Raw genomic sequence first — 23,834 nt, 5'->3', positions numbered from 1 at the left:
GGTTGTTTTTGTTGGTTTTTTTTTTAGTGCAGGGCAGTAACGGGGCCCTATTTTACTCCCCGGGCGTTTTCTTGTGACGTCACCACCATGCAGGCCTTTGGCTGTGACATCATCGTTTTGAAGGTGTTCAGGTGCAACATCATTGCCAGTGTAACTGAGCTGCGGTGTTTGGATGTGATGTCATTGCACTGGTGTTTGGGTGTGACATCATTGTTCGGGTGTGACATCACTGTGTCGGTGTCGCTGTGCGACAGCGTCTGGGTGTGACATCATTGTTCGGGTGTGACATCACTGTGTCGGTGTCGCTGTGCGACAGCGTCTGGGTGTGACATCATTGTTCGGGTGTGACATCACTGTGTCGGTGTCGCTGTGCGACGGCGTCTGGGTGTGACATCACTGTTCGGGTGTGACGTCACTGTGTCGGTGTCGCTGTGCGACGGTGTCTGAGTGTGACATCACTGTTCGGGTGTGACGTCACTGTGTCGGTGTCGCCGTGCGACGGCGTCTGGGTGTGACATCACTGTTCGGGTGTGACATCACTGTGTCGGTGTCGCTGTGCGACAGCGTCTGGGTGTGACATCATTGTTCGGGTGTGACATCACTGTGTCGGTGTCGCTGTGCGACAGCGTCTGGGTGTGACATCATTGTTCGGGTGTGACATCACTGTGTCGGTGTCGCCGTGCGACGGCGTCTGGGTGCGACGTGGTGGTTCCTGCGGTTCCCGCAGGTGATTTCACCGCAACTGAGAGCCCGCTGGAGCTGCTATACAGGCCATGAAGTGACCCACTGCCACGGTGCCTGGGCTAAGGAGGGAGGGAGGTCAGCGGGACCTGCACTCCATACCAGACGGGGGCAGCACCTCCATTCCCCCTCGCAGAGATCTCGGACCCTGGGATACGAACTCGTGCAATTTTACCACCACAGTGGGTGGTTTTTTTCTTAAAGCCCCAGCTCCTGGAGTCAGGTGATGGCACCAAGCATCTCAGCTTCCTTTTAAAAGTAGTAAAACAAGCTTCTAGCCCTCGTTGCTGAGGAGAAAAGCTGGAAAACACAGCCCAGAAGGCTCAGAACCCAGAAGGCAAATAACACAAACCCAATTTAATTTATTGATTTAAATCTCATGGGTTTTGGAAGCCTTGACTCATGATTTGTGAACACCTGGGGGTTGGAGAAGCTTCAGGCAGGGCCAGGGCAAGGATCCTGGTTATTTATTATTTATTTAGTGGCTGGTATCATGCTGGTGCCTTGGAGCTCCAGCCACAGACCATGTGCCTATGGTGGCAGGCGCTGCACTTTCTGTACATTTTGAATTGACGGCTAAACAAGTTGGAGAATACAAATCTGCTTTGGATGGAGACAGAGCCACTGATGAGAAAGTGAGGGCAGGAGATTAGGGGGCAATCAGATACTTGTAGCATAGAGTGGGTCCCAGATAAAACCGGGGCCCCATTGGGCTGTGTGTTGTACAACCATCAAAGAGAAACAGTCCCTGCCCCAAAGAATCTGCAAGCTAAACAGACAAGACAGACACTCGGGCTGGGCCGGCAGCCTCTTTCCTACCCTGTGAGAATGTTGGAAATACTGAAAAATGTTCCCCTCCCAAACTGGGGCAAAAAAGTCAAAATCTTGACATTTTTCACCAACCAAAACAAATCTGAAAAAAGCCCATTCTATTCCGGTCACTGGCGATGCGTCGATTCAATCGGCGTAAACATCCAAACAAGATGTCGTTGCAGATCAAACGGCTCTGAAACGTTTTGTTTCAGAAAGATCGGAATAGGACATGTCGACCCTTTCAGCGCTTTTCCCCCCACACAAACGTGTTGAGCTGGGAGATCCCTCGCAGCCGGCCCTGTTCTGTCAACGGGTTCGGGTCTCATGAATTGGCCTTTTCTGGCAAAAAAAAGTTTGTCTAAAACTTTCCAACTGGCTGGGATCCCGCCCGCGTAAGCTGTGTGTGTCTGGTGCCGACAGACCTCTGGGTGGCGCCGGGACACCACAGAACATCTGCTCAGTCCAGCCTGTGGATGCCCCTTTGCTCCAGCTCCTGGCATCTGAAGTGCCAGCAGCTGGGCATTGAAAATGGCCACGTTGGGGGCTTCTTCCCTGGGCATCTCCGTGGGGACAAGTGGGACTTGGGAGCATGGGGGACCGTGGTAACTGTGCCGGGGTTAGAGAGGAGCCGCGTAGACGCAGCACTGGGGAGAGGTAAATCGGGGGGGGGGGGAGTGAAGTGCATTGTGTCACCCAACAGCCGCCCCCCCGGCTGGCAGGGAACGACATTCCCATGCTGCACCCAGGGGCGCGCCTCCGGGAGGGGCCCAGGGGCCGAGGGGGCTGGGCTTGTGGAGAGCCGACGCCAGTTGGACAGGGGGGCACCGGGCTGGGCATCTTCGTTCCCCCTCACCCCACCCCCTTTAATCAGGAGGAGAATCTGCTCCCAGCTGTCCCAGGCTCCTGGCCACTGACCTGGGTCCCAGGCTGGCTGTCGGCAGGACCAGCTGGCAGCCGAGCCTCTGATGCCTGCCCCCGTGCCTCAAACTCTCCCCTTCTCCCGGGAGTGGCTCCTGCCTGAGCCCATCTCCCCTGTCCCCGGGGCCCAGGTGGGTTGGATGGGGTAAAATCGGACAAATTCCCTGCTCAATAACCGGCTCCCTGGAGCCGTCTGTCACGGGGGCAGCGCCGGCTGATCCACAAAGCCCAAATAACCAGCTCTCCCTCCCTCAGCCCCCCCCACCACCACCACGGAGAGTGACGTTGGAGTCGTTTATGCCCCCCCCGGCGGCTAATGCTGCAGGCCCCCCCCCAACCCAGCCTCAGGGTCACCTCTGCAGGCTGGGTGGGGGCCACCGGGGGGAGCGGGGCCAGCGACGCATTCTCAGAGCCCATGGGTCTGACTTCAGAGCAAGCAGGGCCTGTGGAGGAATGGGCCACACATCCCACGGCGCACCCTGGAACAAAAGACCATGGCAACCTGACCAGGGATCTCAGAGCACTTGGGAGCCATGACATCACTCCCAGCACCACTCCTGGAAGAAGGGTTTGTGTCGTGAGGATATTTCATTTGTGGGGAAACTGAGGCAGGGGGAGGGGAGGGGAAGGGGCTCACCCAAGATTAGTCAGTGGTAGGCACTCAGAAAAGAACCCAGGAGTCCTGTCTCCTAGTCTGTTACTCTAACTACTGGACCCCACTCCCCATAGATGGGAAGAGAACCCAGGAGTCCTGGCTCCTAACCACCCCCCACAACCACAAGACCCCACTCTCCTCATGCAGTCGGGGTAGAACCCCGGGGTCCCGGCTCCCAACCCCCACCCCATGCTAACAAGACCCAGGTCCCCTCATGGAGACAGGTCCTGGCTCCCTCTCCACTGCTCCTTCCACTACACACACTTTCCATGCAGCATGGGCCACGCTCTTCGAAGCCTGCTCAGCGTTATCTACTCACTCCTCTCTCTAGCACTGGTGCTGCTCAGGGTGCTTTGAGTTCTCCCACTTCCCAGCAGTTTGCAGTCCCTCAGAGGGGAGGGAGCGACTTTATTAACTGTCTCCCAACATGCAGCCCCCCTCTTGAGTGCAGGGTTGAGGTTGCATTTAACAAAGAGCTGCCTTTCTCCACCTGCTTTTCCCATTCAGCCAGGAACAAATTCTCCCCAGACAATACGGACCCGGCGGTAACTAGATAAACGCCTTGGAAACGAATTTACTTCTTTGCATGGAAAGCCCATTTGCATGGCAAACACTCCGGCTGCCCATTGCTGTTAATAACCTGCCCTGACACAGGTTCCGGCCTCGCTGCAATGTTATTGTATCTCTGCCTCCCCCAGCCAATAATTGGCTCCATTAACTCCCTGTCCTCTAATGGGGGATTGGCTGATTACGGCCATATCCGTGCCCCCGCTGAGCCTTGTGGCACATTCCCCGTGTCGCCGTAAATAAACTTCCCCAGGGGGGCTAGTCTCTGGACTGCAGTGGCAGCTAGAAATTCCAGCCAAGATCGGGACGCCTGTTGCTGCAGACACAGCCTGGATAGACTGGCTCTCGGAGACCGCGATGCCCCAGGGCAGGACGGTAAAGGCTCACCCAGCAGGGTTGTGGCAGACCAGAATTACATCCTCTTGAGTCTCAGACCAGGGCCCCTCTGACTTTCCTGGGCTTCTCTCTCTGCTACCTCCTTTTCAGCACACCTGGGGTAGGAGGTAGCCGCCATGTCTGCTTCCTGGCTCTCCAGTCCAACCCCACCCCCCCGCCATGGGGCCCAATCCCCCTCTTCCGCAGCCTCGCTCATCACCAGGGGCGCTCCTGATTTGCCCCGGGGCAAGTGAGCACCAGGCACTGAAGCTGCCCTGTGGTCTGCATGCCGTGTCTGTGTGTGTGTGTGTGGCCCCTGCGTGTCTCTCTGGGGCAGTGCTCAGCCATGGGGGGGCAGGTCTCGGAGTCCCTGCAGGCTGCCTTTGTGCGCGGCTCCCCTTGAGGGACCCCTCCCAAAGACTGCCCTGGACTCAGTCCTGCCAGCCCCCAGTGCCCCAAAGCACCAGCCAGCTCTCCCAAATCATGAAGTCGGCTCCTCGGATTCCCCTTCTTGGTGCTGGGGCTGTCAGGGCTGCCCCTCTTTCCCGTTCTCCAGCTTATTCCCTGCACTCACAAGGGCCAGAACCACACTTGGATTTCACACATGAGCTGGGAGTCTCCTGACTCCAGGAGCTGGGGATTTAAGAGAAAACACCAAATATCATGAGACAATCACAAGAGGTGGTGATGCTGTACGTCTGGGTGCAGTAATAGCCGAGGCGGAGAGCTGCAGTGCTCACCACTGCCCCCAGGAGGCGAAGGAGAGCTGGAACCTGGGGCCAGCGGGGGGGGGCACCCAGCAGGATCAGGCCCCACTCCCCTTCCTGGCCCGGATCGGGCCCCCACTCCAGCCTCCATGGAGGGCTCTGGACGCTTTATTTTCCTCAGCCCCGCCCCCACCCACCCCCCTGGCCCTCCTCTGCTCCCTCCCCCCATTGTCCCCCCCAGCCCCTTCTCCCCACACCCATCCCATTGCCCCCCACCTCTGCTCCCCGGCCCCAGCCTCTGCTGCCCCTGACAGTCTCCATCTCAGGCACTTTGGGATCCTTTGGCTGCTTGCTCTGTGTGAAGTTTTATAAGCAGGGGGAGCCGGGAGCGTCTCCTCGACCCCCCGCCTGAGGCCTGCCACCAACTAGGCCTCTGCTCACCCACACGCTGTCCGTGCCCTCGCCCGGGCCCCGAGAGCCCCAGGGCAGGCGGAGGGACGTGGGGGGCACCAGTTCTTTCCCTTTCACCCCCGGGCGGGAACGCTGCCCACGTGGGAGGAGTGGGGCAAATGGCGGGATCGAGCCACACTCCCCAGTGCGGCTGGGAATTGCCCTTTCCCCATGGGGCCCTCCCCCCCCCGCTCTGTCCCCCCGCCCCCCACATCTCATCCCACCCTGTCCCCGTCTCTGCCCGTTGAGATTTCCCTACACCCCCCAACTTCCCTCCCCCACCCCGCAGTGGTCAGCAAGTTACAGGCAGTGTTCCCAATTTAGTCGTTTTCCAACCCCCCCCCCCAAGCCCTTCCAACACCCCCTCTCATTTCAATTCCCCCATGGGCAATTTCAATTCCCCCATGAAAAACCCCATCCGTGTCCGGCAGCTCTGCTCAGTCCTGGGGGCGACCAGCGGGGGGCCAGCATCCATCTCCTCCCCCCCCCACCGGGCTTTGGAAAATCGCCCCCCCGCACCCCTTCCCTGTCCCCTCCCTCGGGCAGGTGCTCCCTGCCTGCGCTGGGGGGGGTTCTGGGCAGGAGGGGGTTAAGGAGCCGGGCTATGATAACAGCCCTTTTGTCATTGAATGAGGGGAAGGAAAAGACTGCCTGCCTGGGAGATAATCAGTCACTTTCGGCACCGGGAAGCGAAGGGAAGCGAAGGGAAGGGAGCTCCCAGCGGCTGGAGCCCAGGGCAGCGGGGGGGACGGGGCGCGGAGGGGCAGCGGGCGCGGGCAGCCTCGGAATTCCGGCCATGGTCCCTGGGCAGCCCGCCGGGGTCTAGGGGGCTGGAGCTGGGGGCTGCGCCTCAGGGGGCTGGGTCGGCCCGGGGGCAGCGATGCGCCGGTGACGCCATGCGGTGGGCGCTGGTGGTGCTGTGTGGGGTCCTGTGCCAGCTGGGCGGGTCGCAGGGCCAAGGGGCCAACCTGACGGTGGCCGTGCTGCTGCCGAAGCATAACATGACCTACCCGTGGGCCTGGCCCCGCGTGGGCCCCGCCATCTGGCTGGCCATCGACCGGATCAACCGGCAGCCGGACCTGCTGCCGGGCCACACGGTGCGCTGGGTCTTCGGGAACAGCGAGGACAAGCACGGCGTCTGCTCCGACCGGGACGCCCCCGTGGCCGCCGTGGACCTCAAGCTGACCGACAACCCCGACGCCTTCATCGGCCCCGGCTGCGTCTACAGCTCGGCGCCCGTGGCCCGCCTGACCAGCCACTGGAAGCTGCCGCTGGTGACGGCTGGGGCGGAGGCCCACGGCTTCGACAACAAGGAGGACGTCTTCGCCCTGACCACGCGGGCCGGGCCCAGCCACCGCAAGCTGGGCGAGTACGCCGTGGGGCTCCAGCGCCACTTCAACTGGACCCACCGCGCCCTGCTGGTCTACTCGGACGAGAAGCTGGACGACCGGCCCTGCTTCTTCGCCATCGAAGGGCTGTACGTGCAGCTGCCCACCTTCCGCAACCTCACCGTGCTGGACATCTCCTTCAAGGACGGCGACGAGGCCAACTACACCTTCCTCATCCAGGAGATCAAGCAGAAGGGCAGAAGTAAGTGAACCTCCCCGCCCCCCCTTAGAACGGCTGCTTCCAGGGACCCCCCGCCCCACAGTGCCACAAGCCCCCCATGCAACTTCAGTCCATCTCCCTATTGCAACGTCCTCCCGCCCCGCAGCCCTGCCTGCCACTTCCGTGCGACTTCGCCCCCTGCTCTGCGGTGCAGCTTCTCACCACAACACCCCCGGCAACACCCCCGCATGGCACTCTTCTTCAACCGAACAATGCCAGGGCCCCCAGTGCAGCGCCACCGCCTTAACGCACCCCCCCAACGGAAACGCTGCCCCCCTTCTCCCAGCCCCCCACGTGGAACAAATCCAGCCCCTTGGATTCCCAGCAGGCCGGGGAGAAAGTTTTCTCCAAGTTGCTTTGTGTTAACTTTGTGGTGTGCTGCGGCTCCAGCCAGCCCAGCGCAGGGTCTGGTTCCCCAGCTCCCTGCACACAGAGTGGGGGAGCCAAGCGGTGTTGGGGGTGGCTCTGAATTGGAAAAGGCAAGGAGCTTGCTGGGATGGGGCTGACGGGTTCAGCCGCCCCTTTGAAATGTACAACCCTCCCCCCGGGCAGTGAGAGAGGGGAACTTGGACAGGACATGTTGGGGACCCCTCCAAGCCCCAGTCTAGAGCCAATGGGAGTCTGGCTGCAGGGAGATGGGGTGCGTTTGGTCTGCTCCCATCTGGCCCTGGTTTGGGGAATTCTGCTTGGGGGTTTGAGTCTGACCCCAGCCAAAGCCACTCGAGGTGCAATCCACCCGTCAGGTCCCCTCTAATCCCCCAGGACAGGACCCTTCTCAACCGTCCGGTCCCCAGTGGTCTGTCCCAGCAGCAGGGGGCTGGCTCCCCGTGGGAGATGTAAGGGGATGCAGCTCCCGTGGGACAATCCCCCTGCCGGAGCCGTTCCCCAGCTACTGCAGAGTGCAGGGCAGCTCACTAACTCGGGGCCCAGCACACAGCCCCTGGGGCGACCCTGCAGGGCCGGGGGATTTTTGCTGAGCATCTTTCATTCCAAACTCTCCATCTTCACCAACGCCCCAGGCTGGCCACCAGAAGGCAGGTGGGCCCCAGCCTGCTGGGGTGCAGTGGGCAACTGCAGGCAGAGCCCAGTCTGGGGCAGGGGCACCTGCTGGGGAGACAAGCTCTGAATCCCCCCAGTCCAGATGACTCTTGTACACATGGCTCCTGGCTCTAGGGGCCTGATCCAAACCCTGTTACAGGAGGAGACATTCCAAGGACTTGGATCTGGCCCTGACAGCATGGAACTGGGCTGGTGCCTTGGCTCAAACCTGCACACTGGGGAGGTGATCCACAGATGGGCCGTGAAAGTTGTCCCCCCCCACCTCCCACCATGTGTCCAGCCGGACCACGGAGCCCTGGGCATGGGAATGTTCTAACTTTCCAGCTGGCTCGGAGACGCGCTGCATGCCCCGGGCGAGCGTGTCTCTGTGCATGTGCGGGTGCGGAGACAGATTGATTTGCAGGGCGCCTGGAAATCCCTTTGCCATGGAAAGGCGCGGAACTGGGCCCTTGACAGAGAATCTTCAGTTTTTACATTTTGTGAAAAAAAAAAAAAAACCAGATACTGTAGAACCCCCTTTATCCAAGCCCCCGTTATCCGGCGCTCCCTCGGGCAGGGCTCGGGCTTCAGCTGTCAGCCCCGGTTCGGCTCCTACGCAGAGCTGGATAATGGAGGCTCAGATAAACGGGCTTCTGCTGGGTGTCCCTAAAACCTTGTGTTCAGCTGATCCCTGGGTGTACTGCGGCTGGGGACCGTGAGGGTCAGCACTTCCATTTCACCATACGAAAACATGGCTATGCTGGGGTTTGTATTGGAGAATGTTGGGTTTTTTATCACAGAAAACTAGGGTTCCTGGCGATTAGGCAGCCTGTGTGCTACACTGTCTTGCGCGTGTGCATGTGTTTGAGTGTACAGTGCGTATGCGCATGCAGAGGGATGGATTCAGACCGGTGTGGATTTGTGCGTGTGCTTTCCGGGGCGGTTGGGGCAGGCTGATGGATCGCCTCCCTTTTAGGGTTTATTGGACCCGGACCCTCACTGGATTTCTAACCCACCGACTCCTGGGCACCTGGCACTGAAAAATCGTAGCCCCAACCTGCTCCTTGCTCCTGCTGGACAAAGTCTCTGACCCCGTGGCCTGTCCCACAGAGCCAGCTCCTGACCTGGCTGGGACAAAAGGCAGGAGACCTGGCCGTCTGGAAGTCAAAGCTGCTATGGCAACCCCTGGCCTCATCTGCCTGGCTGCTCCCAGAGGCCTGCCCGGCCCGGGGCTGCGCGGTACAGCAGTGAGCTGCGTCAGCACCTGCCCTGGGTTTGTGCCGATGTCATTCAGAGCAGGATCCGGCCCCCGAGGCTGTGAGCTCTGTGGGCCAGGGGCCGTCTCCGTGCTGTGTCTGTACAGCGCCTGGCGCTGTGGGGCCCAATCTGGGACCGGGCATCCCAGCGCTCCCCGAATACACCTAATGACAGCTGGGAGGAGCCGGGGGTCAACAGGCGATGGCTCCAGCCCAGGTCAGAGCAAGGCATGAATTCCTGCGCGTGGGGAGGGGAGTCGCTGCTCAGATAGCCGGCGGTGGGGGGAGGGCTGGGATCAGCAGAGACACCCTTGGCGGGGCAATAGCCTGGTATATTCAGCCTCCCTGTCTCCGCCCAGGTGCCTGGCTCCTGTGAGGCCCGGCTAGGAAGCCTGATCCTGGGTGACAGAGCAGCCCGTGACCCCCCTCCCTTCCTGCACAGTAGCCAGGCAGGAGGTGCGGATCCTTGGAGGGACAAGGGGGGCAGGGATCCCGCTCAGGGAGTGGAGCAGAGTGATGCCCCCCCGCCCATCTGACAGCCGGGAACCCCAGCGCCATGGTGGTGGGCTTCCAGTGGAGACGCTGTGATAGCTGGAAGGGAGAGCACCCGTGTGGCTGGGCCGGGGGGGGGGGGGGAAGAGGGGGCAGAGCCAGGTGATGTTATTCGTGGAGGATTTCCTAAGGGTGCCAGTGGATCACGGCCATTCTAACCCTCGCGTGAGGGTCGCGGCTTCCTCCCAGGGTGCGAAGGACTGAGGACTCTGCGGGGGTGCTAATTTATGTCATTAACCCTCCCAGCTCAACCTCGGGGCTGAGCATCTACCATCGGGGCCAGATTTACCAAAGAGCCTGGCCCCCAGCTGGCCCCCAGCATGCCGGACCCTTCTGCAGCAGAATCGTTTTGAGACTCTGGCCCTAGAACTTGCTCAGTCCCCAAAAAGCAGCCATGTCTGGGGTGGGCCTTGGCAGCTGCGTACCAGCCACATGGCAACACTGCCAGATGTTTTAAGACAGGAAGTGAAGAAGACTCCTGTAGTGGGGAGTCCAGGGAGGCAGAGGCAGGATGCAGGCCAGAATTAGGGGTGATTACCTTGTCTCCAGGAGGAGGGGCACTTCCATGTTTGCAGCTGCAACTTCTTTAGCCTTCTGCTCCCCTGAGTAGGCGTGGCAGTGCCGGATTCCCACCCGAGCTCGCAGAGGAGCACTTGTGCCATTTATACAGGGGCGCAGAGCCCATTTACTCCCATCCGCCTCTTTCTCTGCTTTGTTTCCTAACGTGTGGGGGTTTCTGTATGCCTTCCACAGCTCACCCATGTGTCCTGGGCCCTGTTGTGCAGGTGCCAGGGCTTGTCCAGCAGGAAGTTCCAGGTGGCCCTTTAAGGAGTCCCTGGCCCTTTAAGGGGAGATGGGCACAGCCCCACCTGTGACCCACTTAGTTCATCTCCCAGGTGGATACAATGAGCAAAGTCACATGATTGGCAGGTCAGGTGGCTAACTCAGTCCTCTGGGGGTGGAAATAAAACCAGGTGATCAAGAAGGACCTTGGGGGAAGTGGGGTGTGAACGTGAACGTGAACCAAGTCCCGTCCCGTCCCGTCCCGTCCCGTCCCGTCCCGTCCCGTCCCGTGGGCTTGCAGAGGATTCAGGGTGTAGGCAGTAGGAGCCAGCAGAGAGAAAATTCTCTAGTGGGAAGAAACCACAGCAGGTCCAGGGCTCAGCTGGGGAGGAGTTTGGGGGTTTCTTGGGAACTTTGTGATTTGCCCCAGGAAGGGCTGTGACCTGACCCAGGGAAGCCTGTGGTGACATTATTCAGTAGCTCTAGAAGGGGAAACTGAGGCAGTGCCCAGCCTGGAACCAGAGTGGCTAGGTGTGGTACTGCAGTTCGCTCTGGCAGGCATGGCTCTGTGGCAGGAGTGGGAGAGACCCAGAGCTAGATCCTGATCTCTACTACCCGCTTTAAATCCACAGCCTGGTTCCTGGGTTTGCTCTGGATTTGAACAGGTGTCGCTGAGCCTGGGATCAGGTCTGTTGTGTTTAAAGAGCTGTAGTGAAGCCCCAGGTCCCTGGGCCGGATCCTCAGCTGGGGTCAACAGTGCTGCTCCATTGGCTTCAACGGGTACTGTCTGCCAAACTCTGCCCGACTGTGCTAGGCCTGGGGCTGGAGCTGCCCCGATGGGCATGAGATGAGCAGTGAGTTCAGCGGCGCTGGGCGCGGCGTGGGGGGCCCCCGGGGGCAGGCTGGCTGCCTGAGCCCTGCGGAGCTCTGTCTGTCCCTGGTGTCTGTATTTCACGATGTTCGTTCTGTGTCTGCCTGGGTTTGTTTTGTCTCGTCGGCTGCTATTTCTGGGGCCTGGCGCGCTCCCTGCCCGGCTTCGCGCTCCCTCCAGGGACCTTTCCCAGAGCCTGTCGCTGTTGCTGGAATGGGCAAGGAGCAGCCCCATGGAGCCTTGCTCAGCCCTGCGGCAGGGGGGTGCGTGGGGTGGCCCGGGGCTGTGACAGCCCCGGGGCAGGAGCTCTGGGCTGGCTCTCCCACCTCTCTGCTTTCCCCCCAGCAGGAGGCGGTGTCCTGGGCAGGGTGCTCACCCCCTCCAAAGCTGCCGCCGGGAGCAGCCACAGGAGATGCCCAGCATCAGGGGCACAGGGCCCCAGGCTCTGCCCACAGGGCAGGGCCGCCTTCCACCCACTGCCCTGCCAACGTGCCCTTGCCCCACCCAGGACGGACCCCTCCAGGGCCTGTCGGTCTCCCCGCGGTCGGAACGAGCTGGGACCTTGCCCCAGCCAGTCTCCTCTCCCTGCCCTGCGAAGGAGCCGGGCCCGCGGGGCAGGGCCGGGCGCTGGGCGAGCTCCACGGATAAATCGCTGCCTGGAGCCCGGGCTGGAGGGGAGGAGGCGCCGAGTCAGCACAACAGGAAGCCTCAGGGCTGGCGCCCTGGCTGCGGAGGGGCCGAGCGTTGACTCGGCCTGGTGGGGCCCCGCTGACAGAACGCGCCCCCCTGACCCCGGCCGCGCTGGCTGACCCGGCGGCAGGGAAACAACGCGCCGGGCTGCGCGCGGCCGGAAAATAACAGGATGTTCCCGGCCAGCTGGGGCCTGGGGGAGGGTGGGCTCCGACCCCCTCCCTGCTCCCCATCCCTTGGGTGCTGGGCCTTTCCGCATCTCCGCCAGAGCGAGATCGCTGCTCGGCTTCCTGGCCCCGCGTCTCGAGCGGCCCCAGCCCGTCAGTGCTGGGCGCTCATGCCGGTATCGTCTCCGGGGCGGCCCCCCGGGCTGGCTGGGCTGGGGGCGCTCTGGCCTGCCGCTCGTGGCACGGCTGCCCCCCCGGGCACAGCGGGTGTAAGCAGCGCTGCGGCATTGCATGCCCATGGGCACAGCTGCCAGGGGCTGCGGGGAGTCGGGGGCCCCAGCTCCCCCAGGCCTCAGCCCTGCCCAGAATGGCGGCTGTCCTGGCGGTGATTGGGCTGGGCGGGTGCCACCCTGGCTGCTGGCACCAGTGGGGGACTCTAGGGTTAAGCACCTGGCATGGTGTCCCCGCATGTGCAGCCCACCTCTCCCTTGGCCTGCTGTTGCTGAGACTGGTGCTAGCCACCGGGACAAACACCAGCTGTTGCTAAATAGATCTGGGTGGGAGGCTGAGCAACCGGATGGGCTGTTTCTGTTCACAGCCCTAGGGCTGGGGCTTTGCCTGGGGCCCCACCTCTCCGACCGGTGCCCCCTGCCCGGCCCAGGCGAGGATTGTGCCAACCGGGAGAGCGGGCAGGGGGCTGCTGCCCACAGCTACAATTTTATGATCTACTTAGTCCTGCCAGGAGTGCAGGGGCCTGGACTGGACGAGCTCTCGAGGTCCCTTCCAGTCCTGCGATTCCATCCTATGGGGGCTCCCACCCGCCTTTCAAGGCAGGGAAGTGGAGTTTGTTTCACACACTCATTTGTGACCCTCCCAGCAGTCCTGGGCGTGCCCCCTTCATGGTGGGGGGAGATTGGGGCACATGCAGGGAAAGGGACCTGCCCCCAAATCAGAGTGAGCTGGGGCTAGAACCCAGGAGTCCTGGCTCCCAGTCCCTCCCCTCCCCTGCTCTAACCACTAGACCCCATGTGATGCAGCAGGGAGGGGGGAGTGTTGACCTGGGAATGTGGCAGGGGAGTTTCACTGGGGTGGGAGACCTGAGAGCCTGTAACCTGAGCCGGGAGGGGGAGGGGGAGGTGACACCTCTGCCCGGGAATGTGGACAGAGGCTGCAGGAGGGAGCCTGGTGGGGGGGGTGGGGGGGTTAGTTTCAGTTTGGGGCTGGGTGGAGGAACGCAGGGAACCCCAGGGCTGGGGTCTAAGCTCCCTGCTCCCCCAGAAGGACTTGACTGAGGGGTCCTGGTTGTACCCACAAGCTCTGTTTTGGACTGTGTTCCTGTGGTCCAACAAACCTTCTGTTTTACTGGCTGGCTGAGAGTCGCGGTGAATCCCAGGAAGAGGGGTGCAGGGCCCGGACTCCCCCACACTCCGTGACACCCCACTCCCCAGCCAGAGTCAGGGAGAGAACCCAGGAGTCCTGGTTCCCCATCCCAGTCATTATATGGCACTCACATCCAGCGGTAGGAATAGCACCCCCCACCCCCATTCACCGTCAACCCTTTTGTGGTGTGTAGCTCTGGGCACCTGGACATCCAGGCCCAGCCCCCTCCCTCTGGCGCTGGCTGCATCCTGGGGACCTGGCACAGCCCTGGGCCCTTGTGAGGCGGGCTGGGGAACAGCTCGTTAAGCTCAGCTCCTCCCGATTTCACAACCTCACGTGGTGTGAAGGGCTCCCGGGGGAGGCGGCTCTGGCAGCTCGTGGCAGCGTGGGGGGGCCCTGTTGTCTTTCCAGCTCAGCAGGGGAGGAATATGGAGAAAAGTGCAGGCGAAACCCTGAGGGTTTGGCTTCCTGGCCATGCCTGCCGAGCACCTGGACCCTTGCTCTGGCGGGGGCTAGCAGCCAGCCCTGGTGGCTCCTGGCTACTCCAGCCGTGGCCTCTGCCACCAGGGGGCACCGTGGGACACAGGGCAGGAGGAGGGTGGGTGTGTTGGTCCCAGACCGGCCCCTGCGCCCGGCCATGCCCCACGGGGGGTCCCTGGCTCTCTGCTGGCCAGCCCGCCGGAGGGGGTGCCGGGGCTGGTAACCTGCCTGCCCAGCTCCGGTCCAGCTGCTTCCCCTCTGGCAGCAGAAGAGGGGGGAAGAGGGGAGTGTGAGGGTCAGGGCAGGATCTCGGGGCACATGGGGGTCCATGCATTGCTCCCTTGGCTCTGACCGCGCTGGAGCTAGAGAATCCGGGCCAGGGTCCCCTCAGCGTCCTTGGAGCCACCAGCCTGGCCCAGCCTCCCCAGGACAGAGGAGCCCCGGGCGAGACAGGGCACGTGGCTCCATGCGCCTAACCCCATCCTTCCCCCTGCAGTCGTGTACGTCTGCTGCTCCCCGGACACCTTCCGCCAGATCCTGCTGCAGGCCCGGCGCGAGGGGCTCACGCAGGGGGACTACGCCTTCTTCTACATCGACGTCTTCGGAGCCAGCCTGCAGGGCTCCCGCTTCCCCGACCCCCAGAGGCCCTGGAGACGCGGGGACAAGGACGACGCCAACGCCAGGGAGGCCTTTAAGGTGAGGACTGCCCAGGATGGAGCCCTCTAGCCAGGTACCTGGGGAGGCCAGGTGCCAAGTGCAGAGCCCAGTTTGGCTTGGAGCTGGCCAGGGTCTTTGAGGAGAGGCCAGCACTGGCTGGGCCTGTTCTAGGTCACCACACTAGCACCATGGGCTCAAAGAGTGTTGGGTAGTAACTACTGCAAGGGGCTGGGAGCCAGGATGCCTGGTTCTATTCCCAGGTCCACCACCAATTTGCTATGTGATGTTGGGCCCGGCTCTGCGCCTCGGTTTCCCCATCTGTAAAAGAAGGGCTAGTGATCCTGCTGCCCACTGGGAGTGCCAGGGGTTTTGAGTCCATGCGTGAGGCCCTTGCAGGATTACTGGGGCAGCTCTGCCAGCCCGTAGAAGCAGGGAGGCCCAATGATGCCAGGGGCTCTGCATTCCAGGGTGGAAGGGGGGAGAACCCAGCATAGGAAGCAGCTGAGGTGCAGCCCAGGGGACTTTACAGGAGCCTCGGCCGCTCGTGACCTCCCAGGCTGTTGAGCTCCAGCGGTGGTGGGCACCTGGGGTAGTGCTGGTACCTAGCTCGGGAGCTGCTGTGGTCCCGGGGGCCGAAGCAGCGCGGCTATGGAACTGGCCCAGCTCCCTCCGTCCCCCTTGCAGCCAGAACATGCCGTGTTTGCGCCTGGCACGGTACGGTTACACTGGCCGACGCGCTAAGGTGCACCCAGCTTCACCGGTATAAAGGTGCTGCGGGCAGGTTCCAGGGCAGTGCCCTGCCTGGGGGAGGGGCACTGGGCTGACGGACTCAGTTTGCGGCTCTGGAGCCTGGGTTCGAATCCTGCCAAATGCACTTGTGAAATGAGTTTGCTGGGCCTTGGCCCAGATTGCCCCCTTACCCCAGCCAGGCCCCTCTGTTGCCCGAGAGACCAGGGGCCGTGGGGGCAGCTTGTGCCCCCCACCCTCCCTGCTTCTGGCCAGCCCCTGCCTGTTTGCTCTTTGCTCTCCGCGAATAACGAGGAGGAAGGAAGCAAGATAATTTCCCCGGGTCTGAGCGCTGCCAGGGAAGGCTATTAATAGCCCGGGGGCGGGAAGCTGCCCCAGCCTCCCCAGGGAGCCCAGGCCTGGGGGGGCCGAGGGAGCCTGTGGGCTGCGATTCTGGAAGCAAGATGAGGCGGAGGAAGGGGCCAGACTGGCAGACCTGGAGGCTTCTGCCCACAGCCTAGGGGAGCTGGGCAGTGGCAGGGGGAGTCCCTTGGAGGTGCCAGCTCACCAGCCGGCCCAGCCACCCTCCTGTGGGGAGTCCTGGCACCCGCCCACCTGTGGGGCTGCAGGTGCCATGTGGGAAACCCAGGCCCATCACATCCCACAGGCCTCCTGCCGGGGGGCGGGGGTGCTGCCCGCTCTCAGCCTCTCTCCCCTCTCCGCCCCCAGGCAGTGATGATCATCACCTGCAAGGAGCCCGAGAACCCCGAGTACCAGCCCTTCCTGGAGCAGCTCAAGCAGGGGGCCCACACCCACTTCAACTTCACCCTGCAGGACGGTCTGGTAAGACCCCCCTGCCCCCAGCACCGCCCGCCCCTCCTTGGCCAGAGACAGCAGGGCCGGTCAGCAGCCCAACAGGGAATGGGTGGGGGGGGACAGAGACTCGCCCGCAGTCTGGGCATGGGGTGGCCCAATGCAGAATGGGGCCTGTGGGGCAGCATGGGGCACCCCATCTCCCCCCCCGCCAGCCCATTGGCACCGCCCCAGCGGTTCTGAGCCGGCCCGTCCCTTTCAGATGAACTACATCGCAGCTGCCTTCCACGACGGGGTGCTGCTGTACGCCCAGGCCGTGAACGAGACCCTCCAGCAGGGCGGCACCGTCCGGAACGCCAGCGCCATCACCCATCACATGTGGAACCGCACCTTCTATGGTGAGCACCGCCGGCTGGGGCCCCACCTCGCCCTGGGGGCTGGGCCCTCCTCGGACCCCGCCCCCCGGCCGTATGGATGCAGGAGTCTCCAGTGGCTGCCCCCGGGAGGGCCCAGACCCCCTCCTGCCCGAGCCTCACCCTGGCAGGGGGCAGAGACCCCCTTCGTGCAGCCCGAAGCCCTGGGGAACTGCTAGGGGAGAAAGGGGGTCCTGGGGGGACTTGGCCTGAGACTCCAACGGGGGGCATCACTCCCCTGGTGCTGGGCACAGAGCCAGCTGCCCCCCTGCCCTGCCCAGCACTGCCACACGGATCCTTTCCCTGAGCTGCTGGTTCCTCTGCTCTGGAAATTCCAGGGCTGGTGTCGTTAGGGGCTCGGGGCGTGAGCTGGGCTGGGAGCCGCTGGGCCGGGAGCCACTGGGCCGGGCTACTCGGCAGGAGATGGATGGGCTGTGGAGTGACGGAGCCACTCCCCTCACAGCCCTGCGCCCACGCCGGGGACCCTGCCGGAAAGCATCCCGAATGCCCTGGCCAGGCTCCACATGGGTCCGCTCCCCCTTCTGGTGGGGCCCCTCCGCCGTGGGGCGGAGGAGACGCTGGGCTGCCGGAGGGTCTGTCAGAAGAGCCACAGCCCTGGGGCCTGCACTCTTTGGAGTCAGGCCCCGGCCGCTTTCCAACATGGGGAGGGGGCGAAATTCCCCAGCAGTTCCAGCGGCATGCAGGTTTCTCCTTTGCTTTTTAGCCTGTACTGTGTGGTGTTGCTGCGCTCTACCCCAGAGGCAGCTGCATCTCAGCACCGGGCAAGGGATCCCTGTATAACCAGCCTTTGCGCCCCACCCCAGAAGGGCTGCATCTCAGAGCCATATGGTCCCTCCGATATCCCCTTCTCCATCTGTAGCCTCAAAGCCTGTCTTTTCAGGCCCTTCTGCCCTGTGAGCCCTGGGTGCTGCCCTGCGAGGGGGCTGGTCCCACGCTCTCTCACCCTCCCCTTCCCCGCAGGAGTCACCGGCTTCCTGAAGATTGATGAGAACGGAGACCGGGAGAGTGACTATTCGCTGTGGGACATGGACCCCACGAGCGGCATATTCCAGGTCAGAGGGTGTCTGGGCCCAGCCTCCCAATTCTGTCCTCGGCAGTCACCCCCGAGGCTGGGCTGGGATGGCTCTGAGCCGAACCCAGGGCCCAGTTACCTGGGGGTTATAGCTGGCGGGGGTAGGGGGTGATGGCAGTCTGGGACCCTGGGGGGTTCCTGCTGCTGGCCCCCTCCCAGAGCCCCCCTCTCTCGCCCTCTGCAGATCGTCTACAACTACAATGGCACCACCAAGAAGATGAGCGCAGTGCCCGGGTGTGAGATCCACTGGCCGGGGAAGGGTGTGCCCAGGGATGTCCTGCCCTGCGGCTTCGACAACAGCAACCCCCTGTGCCGCAAAGGTGGGGCCAGCGTCCCAGCCCCCCCGGCCCCGGGCTTTGCAGAGCAAGTTCTGAGGGTTTCATTCCCTGGCCCAGGCCCCTGGAGCGCCGCCAGCAAAAATACCTTCCCGCAGGCAGAATCCAGCCTCCCCCGGCAGGGAGGGGCTGCGCTGGGCCGGCTGCATGAAAACAAGCCCCTCCAGGCAGCCTGGCCGTGTGGCTTCATTTCCCACCCCCCAGCAGGCTTTGCACCCCATACAGGGGTGTGGGGAGCGGCCCCCTTCCCACAAGCCCAGCCTAGGCTCCTCGGCAGCAAAGCCGCGAGGTGGGACAAGTCTCCTCGGTGTTTCTCTGCACCTGGTACCCTGTGCCCCCAGAACGGGCCCAGCAACTGGGCACGCTCCCCCTGCTCCACTTTGGGCTCTGCTGCCTCGTGGGTGTTGCCATGGGAACTTCCCCAGCTGAGACCCCCCCAGCAAACTCCCCCGGCACAGATCAGCACATACAGCCCCTGGGCTGGATTCGAACTCAGGACTCCGAGCCAGCCGCTCCCCGCCATCGCCCTCCTCCCTTGTTTTGCAGCCAGCTTAACCACCCTGGAGATCCTCTCGCTCATGGTGAGCCTCGTCCTGCTGAGCATCACCATCACCTCCTTCTTCATCTACAGGTGCGGGGGAGCGGCCCTGCACCCCAGGGCTGGGCCAGGGGATGCGTCTGGCTGACCTTGGCCAGGATGCAGGGACGGGGATATGGGGGGATCGAAGTGATGCTGGAGAAATACTCCTGCTTTACAGGCAGATGTGGGGGGAGGGGACACCAGGGGGTGGAGGTGGGCTTGGGGCTGGGAGGGGGTATTTGTCCTGGGGTGGGGCAGCACCTGGCCCAAGGGGGTGGTTGGCCATGGCTTGGGCAGGCGCTAGCACTGTACAGATACCCAGCAGCGTGGGGGGTACTGGGCATCGGGGGGCACTGGGAGCTGGGCTGGTGCCCTCTCACACTCCCCCCCCCGGCGTGTCCCGGCGCAGGAAGCTGGAGCTGGAGAAGGAGCTGGCGGCCGAGCTGTGGCGTGTGCGCTGGGAAGACGTCCAGTCCAGCAGCCTGGAGAAACACCTGCGCAGCGCCGGGAGCAAACTGACCCTGTCGCTGGTGAGCCCCCCGGGGCTCGGCCAGCCTGGGGGAGGCGGGTGTGGATCTGAGCCCGCCTGTCTGGCTGGGACCCCGGGCCGAGCAGCCCTCCTGAGAGACCCCCTCTCCAGCCGGCACCGCATTGCGGGCATCTCTGGGTGAAGGCAGCGGGGCCAGGGCCCCTGGTTACAGCTGTGGATCCAGGGCGGTTAATTAAAAGCAAATCCCATCAGGGAGCCCTGAGCAGCTGCTGAGCCAGGCCAGGGGTTGGAGGGAGCCACAGGAGGGGGCGGGTGGGGCTGGCTCTGAAGTGGTGATGGGGGGGGGGTCCCCACAGCCTGGTGGGGGGCCCCCTCCAGCCACTGTCACCCTTCCAAGCCATTGCCCTCCGCTCCAGCCCTGTCCCCCTAGCAGGCCCGTGGCCAGCAGGGCAGTGGGGGTGAGATGGGAAGGAGGGTTCCGCGAGGGCTGTGAGGGGGGGTGCCCCAGAAGTCCTGGGGTTCCATTCCCCACAGGAGGGGGTGCGTTGGCTCTGCCCCCTGCCCTGCCGTCCCCCCTCACACCGGCTCTTGCTTCCGCGCAGAGAGGCTCCAACTATGGCTCCCTGCTGACCACGGAGGGGCAGTTCCAGGTCTATGCCAAGACGGCCTATTACAAGGTGGGTGCGGGGATCCCGCCTGAGCACACGGGGAGCAGCCAGGAACTGCGGGGAGCGGGGCGGGGTCATGGGGGCACTGCGCTGCAGGGAGCGGGGCGGGGGTCAGTAGGGGACATGACGCTGCGGGGAGTGGGGCAGGGTGCGGGGTGCTGCACTGCGGGGAGTGGGGGGGGTGTGGGGTGCTGCACTGCGGGGAGCAGGCGGGGTCAGTAGGGGGCATGGCGCTGTGGGGAGTGGGGCAGGGTGCGGGGTGCTGGGGGTGCTGCACTGTGGGGAGCAGGGGGGTCAGTAGGGGGCGCTGTGGGGGGCGGGGTCACGGGGGCACTGCGCTACACGGAACGGGGCAGGGTGCTGGGCCTAGTGGGGCGCTGGGGGTGCTGCACTGCGGGGAGCAGGCGGGGTCAGTAGGGGGCATGGCGCTGCGGGGAGTGGGGCAGGGTGCGGGGTGCTGCACTGCGGGGAGTGGGGGGGGTGTGGGGTGCTGCACTGCGGGGAGCAGGGGGGTCAGTAGGGGGCATGGCGCTGCGGGGAGTGGGGCAGGGTGCGGGGTGCTGCACTGCGGGGAGCAGGGGGGTCAGTAGGGGGCATGGTGCTGCGGGGAGTGGGGCAGGGTGCGGGGTGCTGCACTGCGGGGAGCAGGGGGGTCAGTAGGGGGCATGGTGCTGCGGGGAGTGGGGGGGGTGTGGGGTGCTGCACTGCGGGGAGCAGGGGGGTCAGTAGGGGGCATGACGCTGCGGGGAGTGGGGCAGGGTGCGGGGCGCTGGGGGTGCTGCACTGCGGGGAGCAGGGGGGTCAGTAGGGGGCGCTTTCCCCTGGCAGTCAGTGTCCATAAATGTTACAGCTGCCCGGGGGGGTACAGGACCTACCCCCATCTGAGCCCCCCATGCCTTTCTCCAGGGGAACATCGTGGCGGTGAAGCACGTCAATCGGAAGCGAATCGAGATGACGCGGAAGGTGCTGTTTGAGCTGAAACACGTAGGTGCCCGGCCAGCGCTCGGCAGGCGGCTGGGCTGAGGGGCTCGGCGCGGCTGGCTCTGGGCTCAACCTGAGCGGCATCGTCTGGGGCTCAGCGGGGGCTGCCCGGCTCGCACGACGGAGGATCCGGGCGGGCTGGCACAGGGGCCATGTTACCCACCTGCCCACATGCACGACAGGGCCTCCCCGCCGAGCAACCCTGAGCAGGAGGCTGGGCTGGGCTCTCTTCCCTTCCTCCCCCTGCACAGGCCCCAGCTTGCGGGGGGACCCGGACATGGCTCCCAAATTCTCTGGAGGGGAGGGGGTTGGTGGGACCCCTCCCTGCCCTGGGGCCCAGCTCCCCACTCCCCTGCAGCAGCTATTCACTGCCAGAACGTAGTGTGTGTGTGTGCGGGGGGGTGAGGTCTGATCCCGCGGCATCTCCATTGCTAACGATGCTTCTGCCTCTCGTTAGCGCCTGGGCCTGTGTTTGGAGAGAAGAAAAATAGCTTCCCCCCACCCCCAAGCCTCATGCCAAGAGCCTCTTGGCAGCCCCAGGCCCAGGCTGCAGCCACCACGTCCGGAGCGGAGCCTCTGGGCGCGAGTCCCATCCCCACCCCGGGGGCTGCGTGGGGGAGGAAAAGGGGGAGCGCGGGAGAGACGTGCACTGGGAGATGCTAGCACCCCTTGCTCTAGCCCCCCGCGCCACGGGGCCGGGGCAGGAGCTCTGCCCCAAGGCGGAGAGGGGTCCAGCCTGCCCTGTGCTGGCTGCAGCCCTGAGTGAGCCGAACATCGGGCCTTGCCCTGGGCCCTTCCCGCTCCGCCGGGGGGCCCAGCCCAGAGCCTTCCCTGGCTGCGCACATGCATGTGCGGATTCACACGTACATGTGCAGGGTCACACGTGCACACACTGAATTCTCGGGCTCCGACTGGCCCCTCCTGTTAGACCTGGCAGCCTGCTGCCTCCTGCGGGCACCCGGAGGGCGAGGCAGGTCTCTGGCACTTGCAGCTGCCCCCCAGATCCATGGGGCCAGTCCAAGGCACTGGGAGAGCCCCCTCCAGCCTCTGTGACCTGCCTCTCGGTGCGGGTTGATCAGTCCCTAGCGGAGGATCTGGGGCGGGAGGGGTCAGCGCAGTGTCCTGGCCCGTTGCTGACCCTGCAGCCACTGCCCCTGGGGAAGGCAAGAGCCTGGCGTGTCCTGCACCCCTGGCTCTGGGCCCCGTTCTCCTCCATGTGCAAGGGCTCTCCCAAGCTGCCCTGCCTCAGAGCCCCCACGGGCCAGGAGAGCTATCCCCCTGGGGGTCCCTTTCACTGCTGCTGCTCCCTGCACCCCCTGCCACCCCCCTTGGCACTGGCCATGCAGGAGGCTCTTAATGGGGATGGGTGGGCGCAGACAGACCCTGTGGTTCCCCCCACCCCCGGATTCTAGGCTGCCGTCCCCAAGGAGGGGCTGACTCCCTGTTGCCCTGTCTCTTCCACCCCTGTTGACACCAGGGTGCAGGGGGGTGAAGCTGCTGTAAATGGCTGTGTGAGGAGCAGGGGGCCTCAGGACAAGGCCCCGGGGGGTGAAAGGCAGCGCTGCGGGTCCACGTGTGGAACTCACTGCTGCAGGACACCTGGTGAGCTGGGACTGAGCCAGCTTGGCTTCCAGCCCGGGGAGGTGTGAATAAGCAGGACCTGACCCCGTAGGGACACGGCTCCGTGGGAGGTGTCTCGGTGCCAGTGCAAAGCCCTAGTGTAGACGTGCGACGGCACTGTGAGGCGTGTAGCGTGTGTGCACTAGGGGGATGGCGTCTGTGCAAAAAGGAGCCAGGGCACATGGACCCTGTCACTAGCAGCTGCTGCTGGCATCACAAGGGCCATCGAGGCCCCGGCCCCCGGTGTCAGGACGGATTGTCCCGGCACTGCGAGGTGCGCTGGGCCGAGTGCCGGAGCAGGGGCCATTCTCAGCTGCAGCCCGAGGCAAAATGCCCCCCCTGCACCCATCAGCCCAGCAGGGCCTGGCCACTTGGCCCAGTCAGTCTGCCAGTGAGGCTGGCGGGAGACAGGGCTGGGCAGGCCAAAGGACTGTCTTGGATGGCAGCCACTCCTAGGCTTCCCCCCCAGCCCCAGTAAACTCCTCGGGGCACCAGCAGGAGGTGTCGTCGCACAGGTGGGCACTTTCTGCGCTATGTGCTGAGGGGAAGGACCCGCTCCCTGGCAGGCAGGCAGGGCTGGCTCAGGTTATCTAGGGGGCTCTGCCACGCACAATTAATTACTCGTTAGCAAGGAAGCAGCAGGGAAGCCACTGTCCTTTGCTCGCTCATTAGAAATCAACCTGAGCCACGGTGCAGCAATGGCGGGAGGGGAAGCGTCCTGGTTGCCGTATGGGGTGCTTGCCAGGCCCCATGCGGGGGCAGTATCCTCCCCACTTCTCAGATAGGGAAACTGAGACACGAGGTGGTTAAGGCCCGACTTTTGCTGGGGATTGAGGCTGGTTACTAACACTCCACTTCGGGCGCCTGGAGTCCAGCTTCCCTCCCTTCCTCCCCCGCTCAGACCCATGGGAGCTGCTGGGCGTTATGAAAGCTGGTCCCTGGGCCCGGGCACCAGGCGCTCCTGTCGACATCAGCTGGAGCCCTGGGTGCTCGGGACCTGTGAGTTGCGAGGTGCCCCTCCCCCACGCCACACAGCCTTGGCACCGCAGCTGGGGGTCTGGGGCCAGGGCAGGGCCGGCAGAGTCTGCAGCTGGATGGGACTTCACTGGGTGGACGAGCGCTGCCCAAGTGCAGGGCAAGGCCTGGCCCCTCAGGGCTCTGGCCCGCTCGGCAACGACCCAGCAGGCCAGGCTAGGAGCTGGGCTAAACAAGCCCTCGGCCTTCTGTGCGGGCTGGTCTCCCCCAGAGCAGGCTCCTGCACTGGGCGGGGGGCTGTCCGTCCCACTCGGGCTCCGGAGGATGGGGATGGAGACTCCATAACCCCTGGCCAGGGCCTGAGGGCGCTCTGACGATGGATCCTATCCAGACTCGGCGGCTGTGTGACCCATCTGGCCACCCGCCTCGGAA

The 23,834-nt window shown here is 63.9% G+C and overlaps 1 protein-coding gene across 1 annotated transcript in view; it reads left to right on the top strand.

Moving 5' to 3' along the window:
- The first annotated feature begins 6,095 nt into the window (after nucleotides 1–6,095).
- NPR1 (natriuretic peptide receptor 1) overlaps nucleotides 6,096–23,834 on the top strand; it is a 30,549-nt gene continuing 12,810 nt past the window's right edge. The window contains exons 1-10 of the mRNA XM_074938344.1: nucleotides 6,096–6,816; nucleotides 14,548–14,747; nucleotides 16,164–16,277; nucleotides 16,510–16,645; nucleotides 17,642–17,733; nucleotides 17,938–18,073; nucleotides 18,635–18,719; nucleotides 19,078–19,198; nucleotides 19,761–19,835; nucleotides 20,733–20,810. Coding sequence (XP_074794445.1) covers nucleotides 6,123–6,816; nucleotides 14,548–14,747; nucleotides 16,164–16,277; nucleotides 16,510–16,645; nucleotides 17,642–17,733; nucleotides 17,938–18,073; nucleotides 18,635–18,719; nucleotides 19,078–19,198; nucleotides 19,761–19,835; nucleotides 20,733–20,810 — 1,731 coding nt within the window. The 5' untranslated portion in view covers nucleotides 6,096–6,122. The remainder of the gene's footprint in view (nucleotides 6,817–14,547; nucleotides 14,748–16,163; nucleotides 16,278–16,509; nucleotides 16,646–17,641; nucleotides 17,734–17,937; nucleotides 18,074–18,634; nucleotides 18,720–19,077; nucleotides 19,199–19,760; nucleotides 19,836–20,732; nucleotides 20,811–23,834) is intronic.

This window comes from Natator depressus, chromosome 24 (genome assembly GCF_965152275.1).
Source record: "Natator depressus isolate rNatDep1 chromosome 24, rNatDep2.hap1, whole genome shotgun sequence".
NCBI lineage: Eukaryota > Metazoa > Chordata > Testudines > Cheloniidae > Natator > Natator depressus.
The sequence above is the reverse complement of the archived record's forward strand: the minus strand, read 5'-3'. Positions and strand labels throughout refer to the sequence as shown.